This window comes from Zosterops lateralis (genome assembly GCF_965231275.1).
Source record: "Zosterops lateralis genome assembly, chromosome: 11".
Classification (NCBI taxonomy): Eukaryota; Metazoa; Chordata; class Aves; order Passeriformes; family Zosteropidae; genus Zosterops; species Zosterops lateralis.
In genome coordinates this window covers 5,844,948-5,862,572 of record NC_139771.1, presented here as the reverse complement: position 1 = coordinate 5,862,572, position 17,625 = coordinate 5,844,948, and the positions used below count along the sequence as shown (strand labels likewise).

At 39.2% G+C, this 17,625-nt stretch overlaps 1 protein-coding gene across 17 annotated transcripts in view; it reads right to left on the bottom strand.

The window, feature by feature from the left end:
• Positions 1–1,955: 1,955 nt before the first annotated feature.
• The window catches only part of ATP2B2 (ATPase plasma membrane Ca2+ transporting 2), a 395,247-nt gene continuing 379,577 nt past the window's right edge, over positions 1,956–17,625 (bottom strand). For 7 of the 17 annotated variants that reach the window (XM_083869181.1, XM_083869182.1, XM_083869183.1 and 4 more), the window contains 2 exons: positions 13,964–14,050; positions 1,956–2,845 (listed from right to left, as the gene is read on the bottom strand). In XM_083869181.1, coding sequence (XP_083725307.1) covers positions 2,534–2,845; positions 13,964–14,050 — 399 coding nt within the window. In that variant the 3' untranslated portion in view covers positions 1,956–2,533. Of the gene's footprint in view, positions 2,846–6,529; positions 7,272–13,878; positions 14,051–17,625 lie in introns of those variants that run through there. The other 10 variants (XM_083869186.1, XM_083869188.1, XM_083869176.1 and 7 more) reach the window with 5 other exon arrangements.

Genomic DNA, 17,625 nt, shown 5'->3' with positions numbered 1-17,625 from the left:
AAATGGTACCTTAGGGAGGGGTACTCCTACAGGAAAACATTCAAAAAAGGAAAAAAAAAAATGGAACCAAGAAAAAAATATGAAGAGTGTTTGAAAACAACAAAAAAAGGCAAACAGTCAGTGTGTTAAGATGCTGAAAAGAAACTGTTCCAGTATTAATAGCTTCTGTAGATGTTCGAGTCCAAAGCTAGAGGCTTCCCTGTAAATAGAGACCACGTTTGTCTTCTGGCCAGAGATCCCAGGCAGCCCCAGAGAGCCAATCCGTGGTGTAAAGGGGAATCACCGGGTTACAGAGCACCGTCCTGACTGGGAGCCCCTCCCTGGGGTGCTGGGGGCAGCCACCACAGCCTGGGGCTCCTGCCAGGTGCTCCCCTGGGCTGGGTCAGCCTGGAGCACGGAGCTCCCACCCCAGAGTCTGGCAGCTGGCAAGGGAAGCTGCTCAGAGCTTTTACCTGGCTGAGAGTCCTGATGCACCCTGAAAACATCTGGGTTCAGTCTGCAGTTTGGCCATGAGTCTAAGCTTGGTTTGGAGAGTTCTGGCTTGGTTTTAAGCTGCTGTGACTGCAGAGATGCACCACTGTATGGAGCCAACTTTAAGACAACCAGAAAAACACCTTAACAACTCGATTGACTGAGATGGTTTGGAGGGTGTTTTGTTCCAACACGCCTGGCATGATCGATTGTGTCATTCCAAATGTCTTTTGCACTGTACAGTTATGGAAAAAAATCATATGCCGAAAAGTCTTCAAGCGAACTTTATATTAAATACAAAAATTATTTATGAAAAATCTGTGATCCACAAAGTGCTTAGCATTCAAGTGGTTGACATAGCAATTGTATAAGCTCATAATTATTTTTTTTTACGTTTTTAGGGCTGTTACCATCTTGAAAAATATTTTTCGCCTTCCGTACTGCAGGTTTTCAAAGCAACTTTCTTGGTAGAAAGCTCAAGGTAAAATAATGTATCACTGTGTTACTACAGGAACACAAGCTTGGTTTAAAAAAAAAAAAATCACACAAAGCACATCTCAATACACAATTAATAAAGATTCGTTCAGTCCTAATAGTGCAGAAATTATGTTTTTCTTTTAAAAAAAATCAAAGCAACAACCTACAGTGATTTTCATCCAAAATGCCAACAGCCCGTACTTTGCAAATAATAAGGAAATAAATGCCTAAAGTACTAATTGAAAAGGATTACCACAGTATATCACAAGATTTTAACATTTGTTTTTATCTCCATATAGACAAACCAAATATAACTTATTTTAAATTAAAAACTCATTTAATGTCTCTCTAAAAATAGTTCTCGAAGCCATTGCTGTATGTCTAAAGAATGAAATAGCCTCCATTATTGTATGTTGCACCAAAACGAGTTCAAGCAGATTATCAGAGGGAAGGAAGGAAAAAAAAAAAGGAGAAAACCTGATCATTTTGATTTTTATTTGAAACAAAGGAAGCCTGGTTTACCTCCCTGTATATAGGATCACAATGCTACATCCAATGTGTTATATTTTGGCTTCTTTTGTTATTTACTAGCAGTATCTACATTATTAACACAAAAAAAAAAAAAAAAAAAAAAAAAAAAAAAAAAAAAAAAAAAAAAAAGAGAGAGAGAGAGAAAAGAAATCAGGCAGAAATCAGAGCACAGTTGTAATAAAATATCCAGGGTGCGAGAGTACAGACATTTTCAATGAGCTGAGCTGAGCCATTTTTATACTACTTCGGCAGGAAGTGCTTTCTTAACCCTACAAATAGTTAAGGATATTATCTACAGGTTTGTAAACAAATTACATTCTTTTTTAGGACATAAATAAGTTAAAATAGTCAGAGCAATTTGAGCAGAAACAAGGCAACATGCCAACAAAGAAACTTTATATATATATAACTATATATATATAGATAGATATATACATATATATAATTAATTATCTATATACTTATATGTATATATCTCTATATATAGTCTCATAAATGTTTAAGTTCCTCTGTCCAACTGGTGCAAATCTACTGTGCAAGTTAAGCTTTGCAACTTCAAAAAAGTTATTTAAATTAATCTATACAATTGAGTCCATGCCACACAAGCATTTCAAAAAACTCACAGACCAGTGAATTGGATAAATAGCCTCAGAAAGAAGTCCTCTGCAGTTCCTGCTTAAGGAGGAAAAAAACAAAAACCGAAAAAAACCAAAAAGAAAATAAAAACTAACAAAAAGAGAGAAAGAAGGGCCAGCAGTGTACAGTACATTCATGCAGGAGGATTTTTTTTTGTTTTTGTTTTTCTGAAAGGGAACGGGGAGGGGGGGGTATGTAAATCAGCCATTCATTCTTTCCCCAAAACCATTGTGATCAACAATTCATTCACTTGTCTCAGAGTGAATAAGAGTTCAAACAGCTTTTCAGCCAGCAATGTTTTTTTTAATATATATATTTATATATATCTCGGTTGCTGTGGGGTTTCTTATTTTATTTTACTTTAAATTTTATATTTCTTTTTTTCTTTCTTTTTTTTTTTTTGCAGTGACCTTTTCAGCTAAAGTGATGTCTCCAGGCTATGTATTGGGCTTCCTGGACTAGAAGAGGTAGCTGATTTACTTGTATCAGTTGTAAGATTGATTCCACTGTCGATAGCACTGTTGTTCTTGTTCAGCGAGGACGGTGGACTCGAGTTTTTCTTGAGAGCAGGGTCTTCTTCTAGGTCTGTGTCATCAATGAGTGGGATGTGGGGCTGGGAATCTTCTATCCTAAATTCAGGATGAGTCATAAAGTTGTGAATAGAGGTTCTAGATTCTGGTTTTTCTAAACCTTCATAGAGAGAGCTACGGAATGCCTTCACGACGCGGATCTGGGGGGAGAAAAGGAAAGGGCTGTCAGAGGGCACCTCCCCAGGGCAGCATCGGGCCAGAGAAACACTTGGGTGAAAAATGTAGCACATGGTTAGGGCAGTGCAGGCAGCTGGAGTCCAAAGTCTCTGGATGTTATATGCATAAACGAGTGGCTCAGTTATGTGCATTTTGAATGTCTGTACCAACTGCAATATTAAAATAAACCAAGGTTTAAAGCCATCAAAGAACTGATGGGGAGGAGTGGTTAAAAGAAAGCCAAGGTCCACTCGTGTGGTACATCCCTAGTAAAAGACAAGCCATGTTAATTGTAATGCAAATGTCAAACCATGCATGTTGATAGTTTTTTTGCAGTGAGTAAGTAGAAAGGCTTTTTTTTTTTAAATTAAAAAGTCTCTTTTTTGTATTGTTGTTAAAAAAACCATTACACATAACATATCACACTTCACAAACAGAAAAGCACAGAACACAGACACGGTTGGATGGGTACGTATGAGACACACACAGGAGCCAAGTGTAAAAACTAGAATATCAATGTTTTAAAGCAAAATCTAAATGGATGCAGCCAAGAGCACAAAAAGCCAAGCAGACAGAGTACTAAGCGTAATCATGCTACCACAGGGGAAAAAAAAAAATCACAGCTACCACATGAACAGAGATAACTTGCACACAACAACTATACTTGGAAGCCTGGATAATGTGAACATAGTATCGTTGAACCAACTTTTATTTGTCCTTCATGCAGATGTGAGGTAAACACTCGAGTATAGACCCACTGTTCTAGCCATTCAGCTTGTTAATAAATAGAAGAACATGTCATAAAATAATGGATTGGTTGTTGGGTTGAATTGAGTCCCATTGTTAACAGCGAGCTGTTTGGATTTGGTGTCTCAGTCATGCAGTTAAATGCTGAAAGCCACGCGGTTTATGCCATATATGCAGTCTTTAAAGCAGGTCAATGACCTGTGCCAGGGGCCACCTAATGCCAGAAACCACCTGGCAGTAAGAACAGAGGTGAAAATCAACTCAAGAGTCAGCCCAGCAATTCTCAGGGATGGTGCCCACCGTTTTCCCAGTAGGAAATGGGAGGAGCAGAGTAAGGAGCAGGGACACTATGTCCTCTCTGGTGGGCAAAGGGAAGGAAGCTCTCTATGTCCCAGGGCCCTACCAGTTCTCAAAAGAAGTGAAGGGTTGTACTGGGTTACTGCTGAAAAAAAACAGAACTTTTTGGAACAGGGTGGAGGGGCAAAGAGGAAAAAACAGAATGGCAAAACGTGATCTGTTGGCAAATGTTTCATGGCTAAGTATGAGTTCTGTCCCTCTACTTCCATGTAGTCCATGAGCAAACCTTGAGCACTTCTCAGGGGGGGAGACTAAAACACAGGCAGAGGCAGAAAAGGTGCAAGCACGTACTGTGAAAAGCTTCTCCACACACATTTGAAATGGTTTGGTGGTTGGCATGTGGATCTTTTTACATGTAAATATGCTGCACATTGTTGGTTGGCCCGATACAGCACTGCTTTGGGATGCTTTCATTCCTCTTTCCCTTGGCAGGCTGCACTTCAGTAATGGCACGGGGCCACAGGCTGCCAGCTGTGGGCTCCAGTTGATCCCGTGCTTGGAGCTGGCCAAGTTGGGCAGAATTTCAGTACATTTGAGGAAGAGGCTGACTTGGGTTGTTTTGGTTTTTTTTCCCTCCTCTTTGAACTTGGTCCTTGTTTATGCTCTCTAAATATGGATATTCATCATCTTTTAAAAATCTTAACAGCTGAGGTCCTGCCATGTTCAGACCATTGGGTCACCCCAAACACTCTCCCTTCCCTTCACAGATGCATTTGGTAACAGCAGGGCACAGTACAAAAAGTAGTTAATGCGACTGCTTATGCTCTAGGTAAGAGGATAGGAGTGGGGCAGAAGGGCTCAGCCAGACCTTGGGGTGCAAGAATGTTTTAGGTGCAAGAAGGAAGATTGTCTTGCACAATAAAATCAAGGAATAAATTTGGAATCAGTTTTAGCCACTGCAATCACACAGTGTACCTAAGAGAGCTCCCGGAATTAAAAACCAGGGCTTTATGAGAGCTGAATCTGAGCTGTGGGAGGGTTCTGTAGAGTCAACAGAGTGGGGTAAGAGATTCATTTGCATTGCTGAAGACAGAAAAGGTGACAAGTTCCTTCACTATCTATGCTCTCCTAGATTGTCTTTTAAAGTGCAGAGTAATTAGCCTAAATGATGAAAAAAAATTGTATGACTGTTGAGGCAGCCTTAAAACCACATTGCCATATTGCCTTATTTTAAATCAGGAAAGATTCTGTACTGTGGGTACTTTACAGTTTGGGCTGATGAGGTGACATTTCTGCAAACCTTCCCACTGTTTCTGCTTTCTAAACACAAATACCAGTCACCTCTTCAGCCGCAGCTGGATGCTAGAGCTTATCAATTAATAAAATAATTCTATTATCTTGGAAACAGCCACTTCTTATGGCATAGACTTAGGTTCTATTTGCCAGCTGGATTCTTTATATGAAGGTAAATTTTTACTAAACAAAAGGGTTTGACTTTATCCTGAACAGATCCAGCAGAATCCAAAGAAAGGAAAGCTCTTCTTCACCACACAAACTGTATTTAAGTCTCCATGATTCAGCGAGGGGGGAACTGATCTCAATTTGTGAGCTCCACGTCCTACAGTAAGGAAAGAATCTGTACTGCTTCAATACCAACATTTGGCACCTCATTTGGATTTAATTCCAAGTCTCTGGTGAATCCAGGGAAAACCACAGATTCCTCTGTGTTTGACAGGCAGCTCTGCCTGCCATGACCTGGATTTGGGGCTCTGCGATGACTCTTGAATTAATTTATAAATGAGCCATTGCAGGGGAGCACTGCAATAATGACTTTTAGCTTCATGGTCTGAAGATAGAAGTGCTGCCTCTCACTTTGGCTGAAGGTGTGTGGAAAAGTTTTTGGCCTGGACCTTTTGGGTCTTGCAAGAACATTGAGATGTTTCTAGAATGGATTCTACTTGTTCATATTGGTTTGTACTGGAAATATTGGCTTAGAACTGCTTCAGCTCTGCTGGTACCTAAGGTAGTTCATCTTCTGAAGGCAACGGTAATGGAAGGGCCAAACTGGGCAAGTCCGCAAAGGTGACAATAAATCAAATTAGATTTCTAAAGAGTTTTCTTCACGAGGGAGCTGTAGAAACCCATATCTCAAAATTTCTCTACAGAGATGTATATTAGTTTTCCATTAATTTTTCACTTTGGAGGAAATTCCCTCCTCAACTTAAAATGTTGCATGCTTAGCTTGGCATCCAGGAGAAAACTTTTTAATAAATGTCACACATCATTCAGTGACAGAATTTCTGCATTACAATAAATTTCAAAATCTCCTTCAAAGTCTGTCCCCCAATGGCTCAAATTATTGCTTGCAGGGCCAAAACTTAGTAGAAACAAAGGCAGAGGGTTTGTTGCACATAAAGGTGGCATTTTAATTTCTCTACCATAATACTACAATATTTAACCTGCCAATTATAGCTGATCCAACTCCCAGATTGAAAAATGTTATTTACCAGAGCTACATGGCCCAATAGCACCAAATTATTTTAATACATGCTTAAATTCAAGATCTGAGGTAATAGCTGGAGTAAAAATGTTTCAGGGCTCTGCTGAAACAAAGCCCAGCCAGGTTTTTGGGGGGGTTTTGAGAATAAAATAAAGCAGATGAACTTGGGATGTTGTCATGGCTGTAAAAGCGTGGGAAAGCAGGGACATCCATGATGGATAGAACCTGGGAAGTGTTGGTTTAGTATGAACTATGTAGAGTTCATGTAATGGTGTTTCTTTATGAGACTGACAATGCCAAGGGAAGACAAACAGTGAGATACAGCTCCCTTTTCTCACAGTAATGGAGACAACAGAAAAAAATGAACTGCTTTTAACAAAAGACTGCGGGGACAACACTTCAGGACATTTTTGACATTGCTATAAGTTTCCACTTCTTTCTTCTCTGGAGCTGTAACAGAAAAAAACTCTTCAGCTTCATCCCACCTTGAAAGTCAGATTTATTATACTGCATCAGGCAAGAAAAAAAAAAAAAAAAACAAAAACAAAAACAAAGCAAAACCAAAAAAAAGGAAATAGAATTTTAGATACTACAATTTTTTTTTCTCATCAGAAGAAAAAGGTGATATTCAGAATGTCAGTCCTAAGTACAACCATCTAGGCAAAATCTCCAAAGCCTGGTAAGCACCAACAGCTGTGTCTGGTTGGTAGTGTGTGGGCTTATACTCGAATGTTTACCTGGCTTCATCTAAGCCAAGTATCTGGAGTTTGGTTCACATTCATTTCAGGCTCAAGGTTAAAGACTCACAACCTCTTTTTATTTCACTCTCTCCTGCTGAACCCTTTTGTCCAATGTTCTCTAGCCCTCTGGGAAAACAAACACATTTAATATTCAGACAGTAGAGAGTAGGGCACTGCAACAGCAAATAAATTCAATACTGAAAGGTCAGTAAGGTGATTAGTATAAAATTGTAAACAAGAGGTCAATTTTGCAAAGAGATGCCAACTCTTAGGTTTAACTGAGACTATTCTAGGTCAAGACTAAGCTGTACAAAGGTAAAGGAGTTTGGTCAAGGACTAGTGTATATAGAAAGCTTTGAAATAGAAAACATCTTCAGTATATTGGTATTTCTTTATGAATCCTCCCAGTTTGAGGTAGGTAAAATCAGATTAGGTCTCCACAGGAGACACTGCATGAATTGGGGTCACCTGTAAATGTTGTGCCTGGTATGTTCTGGGGAGTAGGATGCAGAAGTTGAGCAAATACAAAGTTTTAAAAAAAGTATAAAAAAATTAGAATTTCTATTTTCTGCTTTAATGAGTGACAGATGCATAACATTATCTGTGCTACACTCTTCCCACATAAAGATGCAGCAAATTCTGCAAGTGCTGCTGCAAATTCAAACCACGGGCAGCAAGGAAAGCAGAGCACCCACACAGGCCTGATTCTCATTCCACAAAAGGGTCACAGGCCTGAATTCTGCTGTATTTTAGAGTAAAAGAGCAGAGCCCTGTGCAGGGCTCCCACTTTCCACAGCAGGATCACTGCAAAATTATGGAGTGTGACATTTTTGCATCAGATTTAAATAAATCACACAAGCCTTTAAAAGAAGCTGTTTGTGCTTTAGGATCTAACCCTCCTTGCCATGGCACATCTCCACTTGAGGGCTTGGGTTTATATTAAAGCTCTCAATCTGCTTAATTATCCTTCAGGGAGGAGATCCAGGAGTTGATTTTGATTTTTTGCATATCCCAGAAGGGTTTTGTCAAACCTTGTTATGGCCAGTGGGAAGTCCCAGGCTTTGGTATGGAACCCCAGTCTCTGGTTCAATGGTGCAACATTTATAAACATAATTTTAGCTGTGGGTTTGGTTTAAGTTCTGCTTGTTCCCTTTCCTTCTGTGATGGTTATACCTTACTGCACAGAAAATGCTCACTGGTTTGGTCTGTGATCTGAATGTGGATCAATATCGAGCAGCAATCTTTGCCTCAACATTTATTAAAATAGATGATTTCTTTAAAAGAAATCTGTTCCCATTTTTCTTCATGAAAAAAAAAATTCCATCCAAGCAAGACTTTACTTCAAGTTTTAGCTCTGAATTCTAAATTATTTCCTTTATAGAAAATTAACTGTGTAAGAAATAGAAAAGCTGTTCATACACAACAGGTAACTAAAATCTTTAAAGTGATCTCTTGGGAGATGGGCTGTGAGAGGCTCTGGGATGGAGCTGGCTGAGTGCCTCACCTTGGTGTGACACAATGTGCAGGTGCTCCCTGCACACAAAATGTTCTTGGCACATCTCAGAATGATCCCTTAATTAAGAGGGGAATGGGAAAGGTTGTCTGTGCTAATGAAGCCCCAATTCTAAAGGCTGTGGCTGCTCCAAGAAGTGAGGCAGAGCCCAAATCCAGCCTTAAGGGTGCTGTGCTCTGCTCTTGCATGAAGACGCTTCTTAAAAACCAACGAACCAATCAACCAGAGAGCAAAGTTAGCCAAAAAATCCCTCAGAGAGCTGTATGATGGACAAATACCTCTGAGACCATTTTGGGATTGATTGGTGAGGTTTTAACTGCTGCTACACAAACTGGAGTCACGACTCTGTATTTTCTCCTGTCTCCACACAAGTGGGTCATTTGAGGCCACTGTTGCTGGGGTTCATGTAGTAAAAAAGTTTCAAGTGATTCCATTAAATATTCACTTCTAAGAACCTCTGACAAGACAATTCTCACCAGAAGCAAGAAAAAGGAACTCTCGGAGATCTCCTTTTGCTGGGGTTTGGCTTGGTTTGTTTGTTGTTAGCCCAGTGCTCCCTAAACTTAAAAATTAGAATATTCTCTGAAAGAGAGGTTCTTTTAAGGGACCTGCAGTTCCTGACTGCTTCCACTTGGGAAGAGTATGAGCTCCATATGAGAATGAGAGGAAGAGCAAGTATAAAGAAATATTAAATGTGTGTCTTTCTTGGAAAATCTGTGTTCTTTTGCAGGGGTTATCTGTTGCTACCACAAACATCTGAGAACCAGGAATACACAGAGTAGGATAAAGACTTGTTTACTTTGTGTACAGTCAGATATTCTCACCCTCTCCCTAACTAAAAAATCTAGAGGTAAAAGCTTTAATTATATACTTAATTTTAACCACAAGTTGATTTTTGTTGTTACTAATTCTGAGCTTCAAAAGGAAAAAAAGATACTCCACTACCTCAAGGTTCTGAGTTTTTTCCTCCCCAAATAAAACATAGGAAGAAATGCATATAAAACATAAATCCACCAAACGTTGTACCTTAACCCACTCTTAACTTTGCAGTGGCAGAGCTTTCAAATGATAGAAGTCTGTGTGTGTAAATCTTTGTCTGGGAAGATCTGAGACCACCTGGCTTAACTTCCCCATATTTTCATTTTCTCCTGTTTAAAGGTTTGCATATTAAACAGGTGCATTTATGTATTTAGTGTGCATTTAAATGGATTTCCTAATTTTATCAGAATATACAAAATGCCTGGTTTTAATTTGCAGGAATTTTTGCTCAGTTTAATTAAAGCTGCAACGTCTTTCAAAAAGAGATAAAAGACTCACTAACCTCACTGTCATCCATTAATGGTGACATCCAGAAATTTCTATTTTGTTACTGGCCAAAACACCCTGCTGGCTCACTAGGGAAACTTTAGTATTGTTTTAAGTATTCTCTTCTACAAACTGCTTTTAATTATGGGATTCCACAAGTCTGAATGGGCCATATTTGTAAATTTCTCTTTAAGCAAGCACTAAGCTTTGAATCAAATATTAATTTGCCCAAAAATACTAGAAAAACATTTCATGAAAAAAAAAATCAAAAATATTACTCTAAACCTGCAGGAGACATCTCACAGATTGGCAAGGTGTCACATAATAAATTTTATATTAAAAAGCAACATGATTAGTGAAGAGCTTCACAAATGCTCTGTTAAATTAGACTGATATATCAATAGAGCATCATGTCATTCCTAGTTTTTAATTAAGTATTTATTGATATCAGACCCTCTCCATTTTGGGCACCTAAAATGACACCTGAAATATCCCAATTGTTGCAACATCCTGAGCAAGTATCAAGAACTAGGCCCTGGTTTCCTTCCTATACTCTCAAGGTTTTCCCTTGATACTCCCCATAATACATTTAAATACATTTTTAACAATCCTGAAGATGGAAAGGCTTCAAAATCAGAAGTACAATCATCCCATTTTTCCCTTCCACCCCACAGGAAGAAGAAAATGGGGTTTGAGCCATTCTGAGCAGTTCAGAGGAAAGCAGCCAGTCCTGTGTGCCCACACACATTTTAAGCACAGAGCTCAAAAGCAGCCCTGGGTGAGCATTTTGCAACTGGGATTTCCTCAAAAAATGCCAATTCACAAAAACATCCCCCATTTCTGTGAAATTTGAATTAGGAAAGGTTTTCCAGGTTGATGAATATGAGCAATCCACTGTAAATACCCCTGTTAAAAATAAAAAACCACAGGGGTTTTACTTGATGGGGTTTTTTCACTGCCATTCATAAATCTGTGTCTTTGTATGAATAAATCAAAACTTCCCCTAAGTGTACAATTCCTGATTTAATACCAGCAGACATTCTGCTGTGGTAATAAAACACCAACAGCCCAGAATAAACATTTAATGTCCCAATCTCTAATTGCCCTCTGCCACAGAGATCCTTATCTCTGAGAATTTCAACAAACCAATCCCCTGGCTTTGATTTTAGTGAAGAAACGTAGCTATAACCACGAGGAGCTGTGGACACCTGTTTTATTTCTCCAAATGAAAGGTGACAAAGGCTGGAGCAGATCCTGCTTTCTACTATTAATTAACTTCAGCCCATAAACGAGTCAGGCCCTTGTCAAGACACAAGAACATCCAATTCTTGTTGCTTTGCTGTAGTGGAGAGGGAAGATAAATTGTCTATTTAAATTTTATTAGATCTTTCCTCCCAGAGTGCTGGCTACAGCATGTTAAGGAAACATTTACCACAGCACAAGGAGCTGCTCCCCGCTTCCTGCTCAAATGGAGAAATTCCATCCCTGGCAATCATTCCCTGGATGAATGGCTGCTTTGGAATTTTAGGGGTTTGTGCCCTGCTCAGTGTGGAAATGAGGGAACCTGGGCTCAGGAGCCTCCATGAGTTCACTTCCCCTGATCCTGCTGGAACACTCAGGGCTGTTGGGGTGAAAATTCACTGGCCAAACTTCCCAAGGCAAAACTAGGAAAATACAGAAAAATCTCCAAGAGGAAACTGCCAAAGTTGGAACCTAAATAGCTTTAGCAAAAATGAAGTTTCTCCTTTAAATCCAACAAAGCATCTAGTGCTGTGCTCTGCTGTTGCATGAAAACATTTCAAAAACCAACCAACCAACCAACCAATCAACCAGAGATGAAAAAAAACCAAAAATACCCTTCAGAGATCTGTCTGATGGACAAATCCTTCTGAGACTATTTTGTGATTGATTGATAAGATTTTAATTGCTGCTGTAAAATTCCTGCTTGAACATTTCCTGTGTAAATACTGAGGGGGGGTTGCACTCAAACAGAATGGAAAGGTCAAGCTTCTTTATTCCTACAGGACTTCTGGAATTTTATGCCCTTCCCCGTTTGCCTTCCCTGCCTCTGTTGGCCACAGTTTCTTCTGTTTGGCCAGCTTCTCACTCAAACTTGTATAAAACTTCTATTATCTTCTGAAGTGTGTGATAAGCTTTTAAACTGAGTTCTACACATTTAAATGTTCTTTTAATGCTGTAATAAAAAATAGCTATTCAGAGTCCTGAATAAACAAAGGTCTAGAAACAGAGTTAGATCCTTCTGAGCAACTGGAATTTTTCTTTTACTGAAGCAGCCCTTCCTTATCAGCTGCCTCAAAGATTTTTTTATTCACTCCAGTAGTTCTTCAGTAGATATTTCGCATCTAAAACCAAGCTGTGTCAGGATTTTAGTTTGTTACCACACCGATTTTGTTGTTTCAACACTGTCCTTTAACTTGCCTAGGTCCCTCCTGCTTCAATGCTTACCTGGCAGTCAATTTAGAGATAATAAATCTAAAAATAAATATGGCAAAGAGAATAAACTTAAATTTAAGTATTTCATCTTTCATGTAAAGTTTAAACCTGGCATCATAAACTAGATTCTCTGTTTCTTTCCATGTCTTTCCTGGACATGTTACAGAGAGTCTTCCTAGTGGAATGATCTGATTTCTGAAAAGCTCTAGAATCATTAAAAGTCAGTATTTTATAAGCAGTAGAAAATATATCCAATGAGACTGAGAAAATCTGACCAAGAGCCCTCAAATAAAATGAAAATCTCTTCACAATGGGTAAAAAATGACCACAAATTCCTGTCCTCGCTTATACATGCCTTAATGAAGGGGTGGGACCACTGGAGGACTAAAAATGATTTATTCCTGAGATAAACATCAGCCTCAGAGGCCATGAGGTTTAGAGGAGCCAGAAGTTGGCCATAGCTCAAAGGTAGTCACAAGTTTCTTTGTTACAAGGCAACATAAAACATTCTGATCCAATGGGAAGTGGCCACAGAGTTTACTTTGTTTTTCTAACCTATTACCTTTGCTTACTCTGCTGCACTGCATCTGCTTTTACCCAATAGCCAACGACTGCATGTACACACACGCTTCTATTGTAACATCTAAACTCTTAATTTACTCTATAAAATCACATTACTACACTTTAAAACCTTTCACTATCTTACCCAATACAGTTTATTACTTATTTAAGGCATATTTTATTTGTAACTATAGGAACATAAGTTTATGATTTCTCTGCCTAAAGTCTGTGTACCTTTATTCTTTTATGCCTCTATTATACCTAATTAGGTATTCTTCTAATATTTTATTGTAGCCCTGCTTCCATGCCTGAGATGTTTTGGTTTCCTGAAATTCTGTTCCCAGGGAATTTTCTGTAAACAGGAGAAATGTTTTTGTAACTGCGACTTTGTTATTCATTCCTTTCTCTAGGAGGGACTTCTCCTTGCTGTCCCTCTGCTCTGACCAATGGGAGTGAAGAGGTTTGTCTTTGTGTCACCAATCCAATTGGTCTGTGTGAAATAGTATAAAAGGGAGACACATCCCAAAGATAAAGGAGTCATTTTCAGCCTTCTGAATCTTGGAGTCTGTGTCGTTGTGGTGTAAAACAGCATCACCTTATTATGTGTATTATTATTATTATTTAACATGTACATTAATTTAAGCTTCTCCCAAGGCTGCAGATCCAACCCTTTATTATCTGTGGAAGTTTCTATCTTATATTTCCCGCACTCAGTGAGTTAGCAAAGAGAGAAAGAACCTCCTGGGGAGTTGTATCTACTGTACACAAAGTAATCAGTCATGGGGTTTTGTCAGCTAATTCAGGTGGGGGCAGAGCCTGGGGAGGGGACTGCAGAGTCTGAAGGGACTCTGGCTAAGTTGGCATCTCTGAGGGTCGGGTGCAGTAAGAATTCACACTCACGCCCAGCCGCAGCAGCAGAGGTGCTGGTAGGAGAGGAAAGAGCATTGGATAACGATACGTGACTAGGGCTAGAAATATTGGTTACATCCTGGGTCTGGCTTGTGACGGAGGACTGTCTCCTGAGAGCCCCCTGAAAGGAAGTGCCACTCTTGAAAGTATTGACTACTTCGATCTGTAACGGAGGAAAGAACGAGACAAGTTGGCTTCAAGTATGGATACAGTTTGCATAAGTGACAGGAATAATCATGAAAAACAACAAATCAACCGTGCGCGCGCTTCTACTTCAGTTGGGATCGAGGTGCCCCTTTTCATTGGTTTTAGAAATGATTCAGGGTTTCTGTCTGCATAAAATGAGGCAGCTCTGTAGGAGGTAGCAGAGCTGCATCACTTTAAACAAGTAGAATATTGGAAATAATAGTTTTTAAAGTTTAAACCGTTTTATTTAGAGGAAATAAAATCAGCTGGAATACTTGGTATAACTAATCTCTACTCTTTTTTTTTCCTACTGAGATTAAAATTATGTTGTTATGTCTCTCCAGGGGGAGAAAAATTCACTCAATTGGAATTTGAGGGAGAGGGACGGAGATGACACTCAACCATAACAGAAAAACTTTAAAATTCAAAAAATTACTGCATTTTGTCTACAAACCCAGGGTTGTCAGTACACTAGTTTGATAAAATAATTCTCCCAATATTTTAGCTGACTTTTTCTGTAATGAAAGTTTGTAAAAACTTAGCATAGTGATAAATAATGTTGGGGCTTTATAACTGGAGATTTTAAAATATTAGCATTTTATCTTTATACAGAGCACTTAAATGCACCCAGAAAATGATGTGGAACTGGATTGACCATTGCAGCAAATAACATGACAATTTTCTACTTATTTTCACACCCCTGCTGTATTCCCTGTTTGACAGATCCATCCTGAGCACCTTCCTTTTACTCCCCACCACAGAGGATGAGTTAAAAACAGAACTGAGTATTTCAAGGCATCCTTTGGCACCAGTATAAACTCATAAAAAGCAGGCTTTGGGTCCAGAGGGAGAGCCAGGGATTGGCAGGAGTAAATCCCACAAATCCCTACACCCCAACACGTCCTCTCAGTGCAACCACAACAGACAAAGCAGCAGAATATCCACAGGAGGAGTTCAACCAACTACTCGTGTGAAGTAACCCACTATTACCAGACCATACAAATCCACATTTATGGAGATTCCCAGCCTAGAAAGAGGTAAATTGGTGGTATTTTTTTTATCAATTTAAACAGCATAAATCTCTTAAATTCTCCAAGTAGGAAGCACTAGAATGAATTTATGATTTTCTGCTGTGGCCAGACTTAGGAATAAATCAATTTGTAGGGCTGCATCTTTAATAATATGAATGTTTCTCATCCCTTAATCTTATTTTTGGCCATCATTGTTTCTTTTTCTGCGGGTTTTCATGGTAATAATCAACCCCAGGCAGCTGGAAAAGGGATCCCAAGTTACTGCTGTGCAATTCTCAAAGAGAATTTTCCTCCACAATGCCCAAGCAGCTGATTTGTTCTGTCTGAGACCTGGTACCATTTCCCTGTGCACACCCAGGGCTGGGCAGTGCTCAGCAGTCCCCACAACACTGGAGAGTTTTGGGTTTTGGCAGCAGAATTACATGTCCAGTGCAAATCTCACAGTAAAGCAGAGGAGAGTTGAGTTTGCACGTGGGATGAGGGGCTCAGGTTCATGGAAAAACCACATGGCTCAAACCACTGGTGGTGTCGCATATTAAATACTCACCTGAAATGCCCTACAAAAATAGAATTAAATACAGATCTTGGGTTCGCAGGGTCTAACCCAGCTGACAGAGCACTCTTCAAAAGAGACCATTCAAAAAAGGCTTTAAGGACTCTCTCTGAGGGGATGAAATGTGTATTTCTGTGATAAACCCTGAGCCAAAGGGTGTTTCTAGATGTCCAAAAGTCTTCCCAGCAAACGGAAAGCCTTTGGACAGGAGTGAAAAGATGAGGGAAGATCTGTATTTAATGGTTTCTTCAGAGAAGAAGAATTACAGCCATGTAATTTGCTTTTCTCCTGAAGAAAGGGAGTCCAGCTCTTCATGGATATAATTCCTGGTGGGAGGATGACAACCTCCCCAGAATCCTGAAAGCTGAACATGCAGGGCTGAGCTCTGCCTGGAGCCAAGAAAGATGAGAAGAACTTGGCCCCAAAGTCTATCTTCTGCAAGTAGAAAATAACAAGGAAGAAAAGAGCTCATGGAAATAAATAGTGCATTTTGAATTAAGATGGAACCTTTCCATGACAAAGGAATGCATTTATTCAGAACAATTCAAGCTCCTAAAGAGGAGAAAGGAAACAAAATTCATAAGTTTAAAAAAATTCTAACGGAATATAGGATGCAGTCATGTTTTGAATATGGGCCTTCAGATGGAGAAAAAAAATGTCCTATATTTTTAGGTTATCCATAAGGTTGACATTTTTCACACTTGCCCCATTTTTCCCTATGTTCTATACCCTGGAAGATCCAATTTTTCAGGTGTGCAGAGCAAATAAAAATATTAGTGATTAGCAATTTAAAAAACCAAAACTGGAATAGTCATGGCAGAACAGATTTTTTTTTTTCCTGATATTTAACACAGAACAGATTTTGCAGAGACATTTCTGTTGTCATCAATGTGATCAAGACCCAGGTATCAATCCCCTAATCTCCAAGCAGGGTACTAATTTAAAATTAAAGAGAAAATAAATAAAAAAGAAAATTCACCTTTCTGTATGAAATAAAAACGTTTCCATTCCACTTGCACAAAGCTACCACGATGTTTTTTATATTAAAAGCTACATGGAAACCATAAAATAAGGTGCTGCCCCATACCCAACTTCAGAACCTCTTGCCAGGAGTGACTTTCACTGCTGTAAGCTTTGAATTGGTTCAAAATAAAAGTTTTCACATTTCCTACATGAAAAAATGAAGGGTGAAAAATGCAGTCCAGCACCTCTGTGTGGTCTTTTAGTATCTGAAGAGGAACAATCTTTAAGTAGCAGTTACCCTGTCAATTAATATTTTTCAGCTTCTCCTTTTATTCTCAGAACATTTCAGGCAGTTGTTTCTCACCTGAGGCAGATAAAGCAAACTGAATTTCAGGATGAATGAAGCAGAAGAGGAAAGAATCGAGCTGGGAGTGTAAAATTCTGACAAACTTGAGAAGTTTTTGAATCTTCTCACTTCAGGAGTTTCCATTCTCCAATGTGAGGGAACTGGGGAATCTTTCAATATACAATTAAAAGAGGTGAGATGCATTTTTCTGCTTTTGACTCAGATTATACAGTTTGGCCTGAAGGTGAACTTGGAACTTCCCAAAGGCTGTTAGACCTGCCAAGAGAGTGTGATCAGTCTTGTCTTCTCTCAGAATGAAGAATTTGTGAGAACGGCAACAAAAACTTGGAAAAGATTACAGAAAACTGTGGAACAGTCCTGTCTCTGTGAATTTCAGATCCCTTTTAGATCCTCCTCAAACTTGCATATCTAAGATAAGCCCTTTGTGAAGCTTCACCCCTCAGTGATCATCTGAGAGCTTTCCATGAAGGAAACCCTTCCATTCCAAGGGGAACACGCATCCATCCAGAGACTCCCTACTGTGTATTTATCAGACAACAAAATATCTAAATGAACAAAGGGAGGCCAAAAAGAGCATCAGCAGTTGATAGCCAGTCTCTGGCTTAGTTATGTACATTTTTCATAAGCCTTTCTTTCAA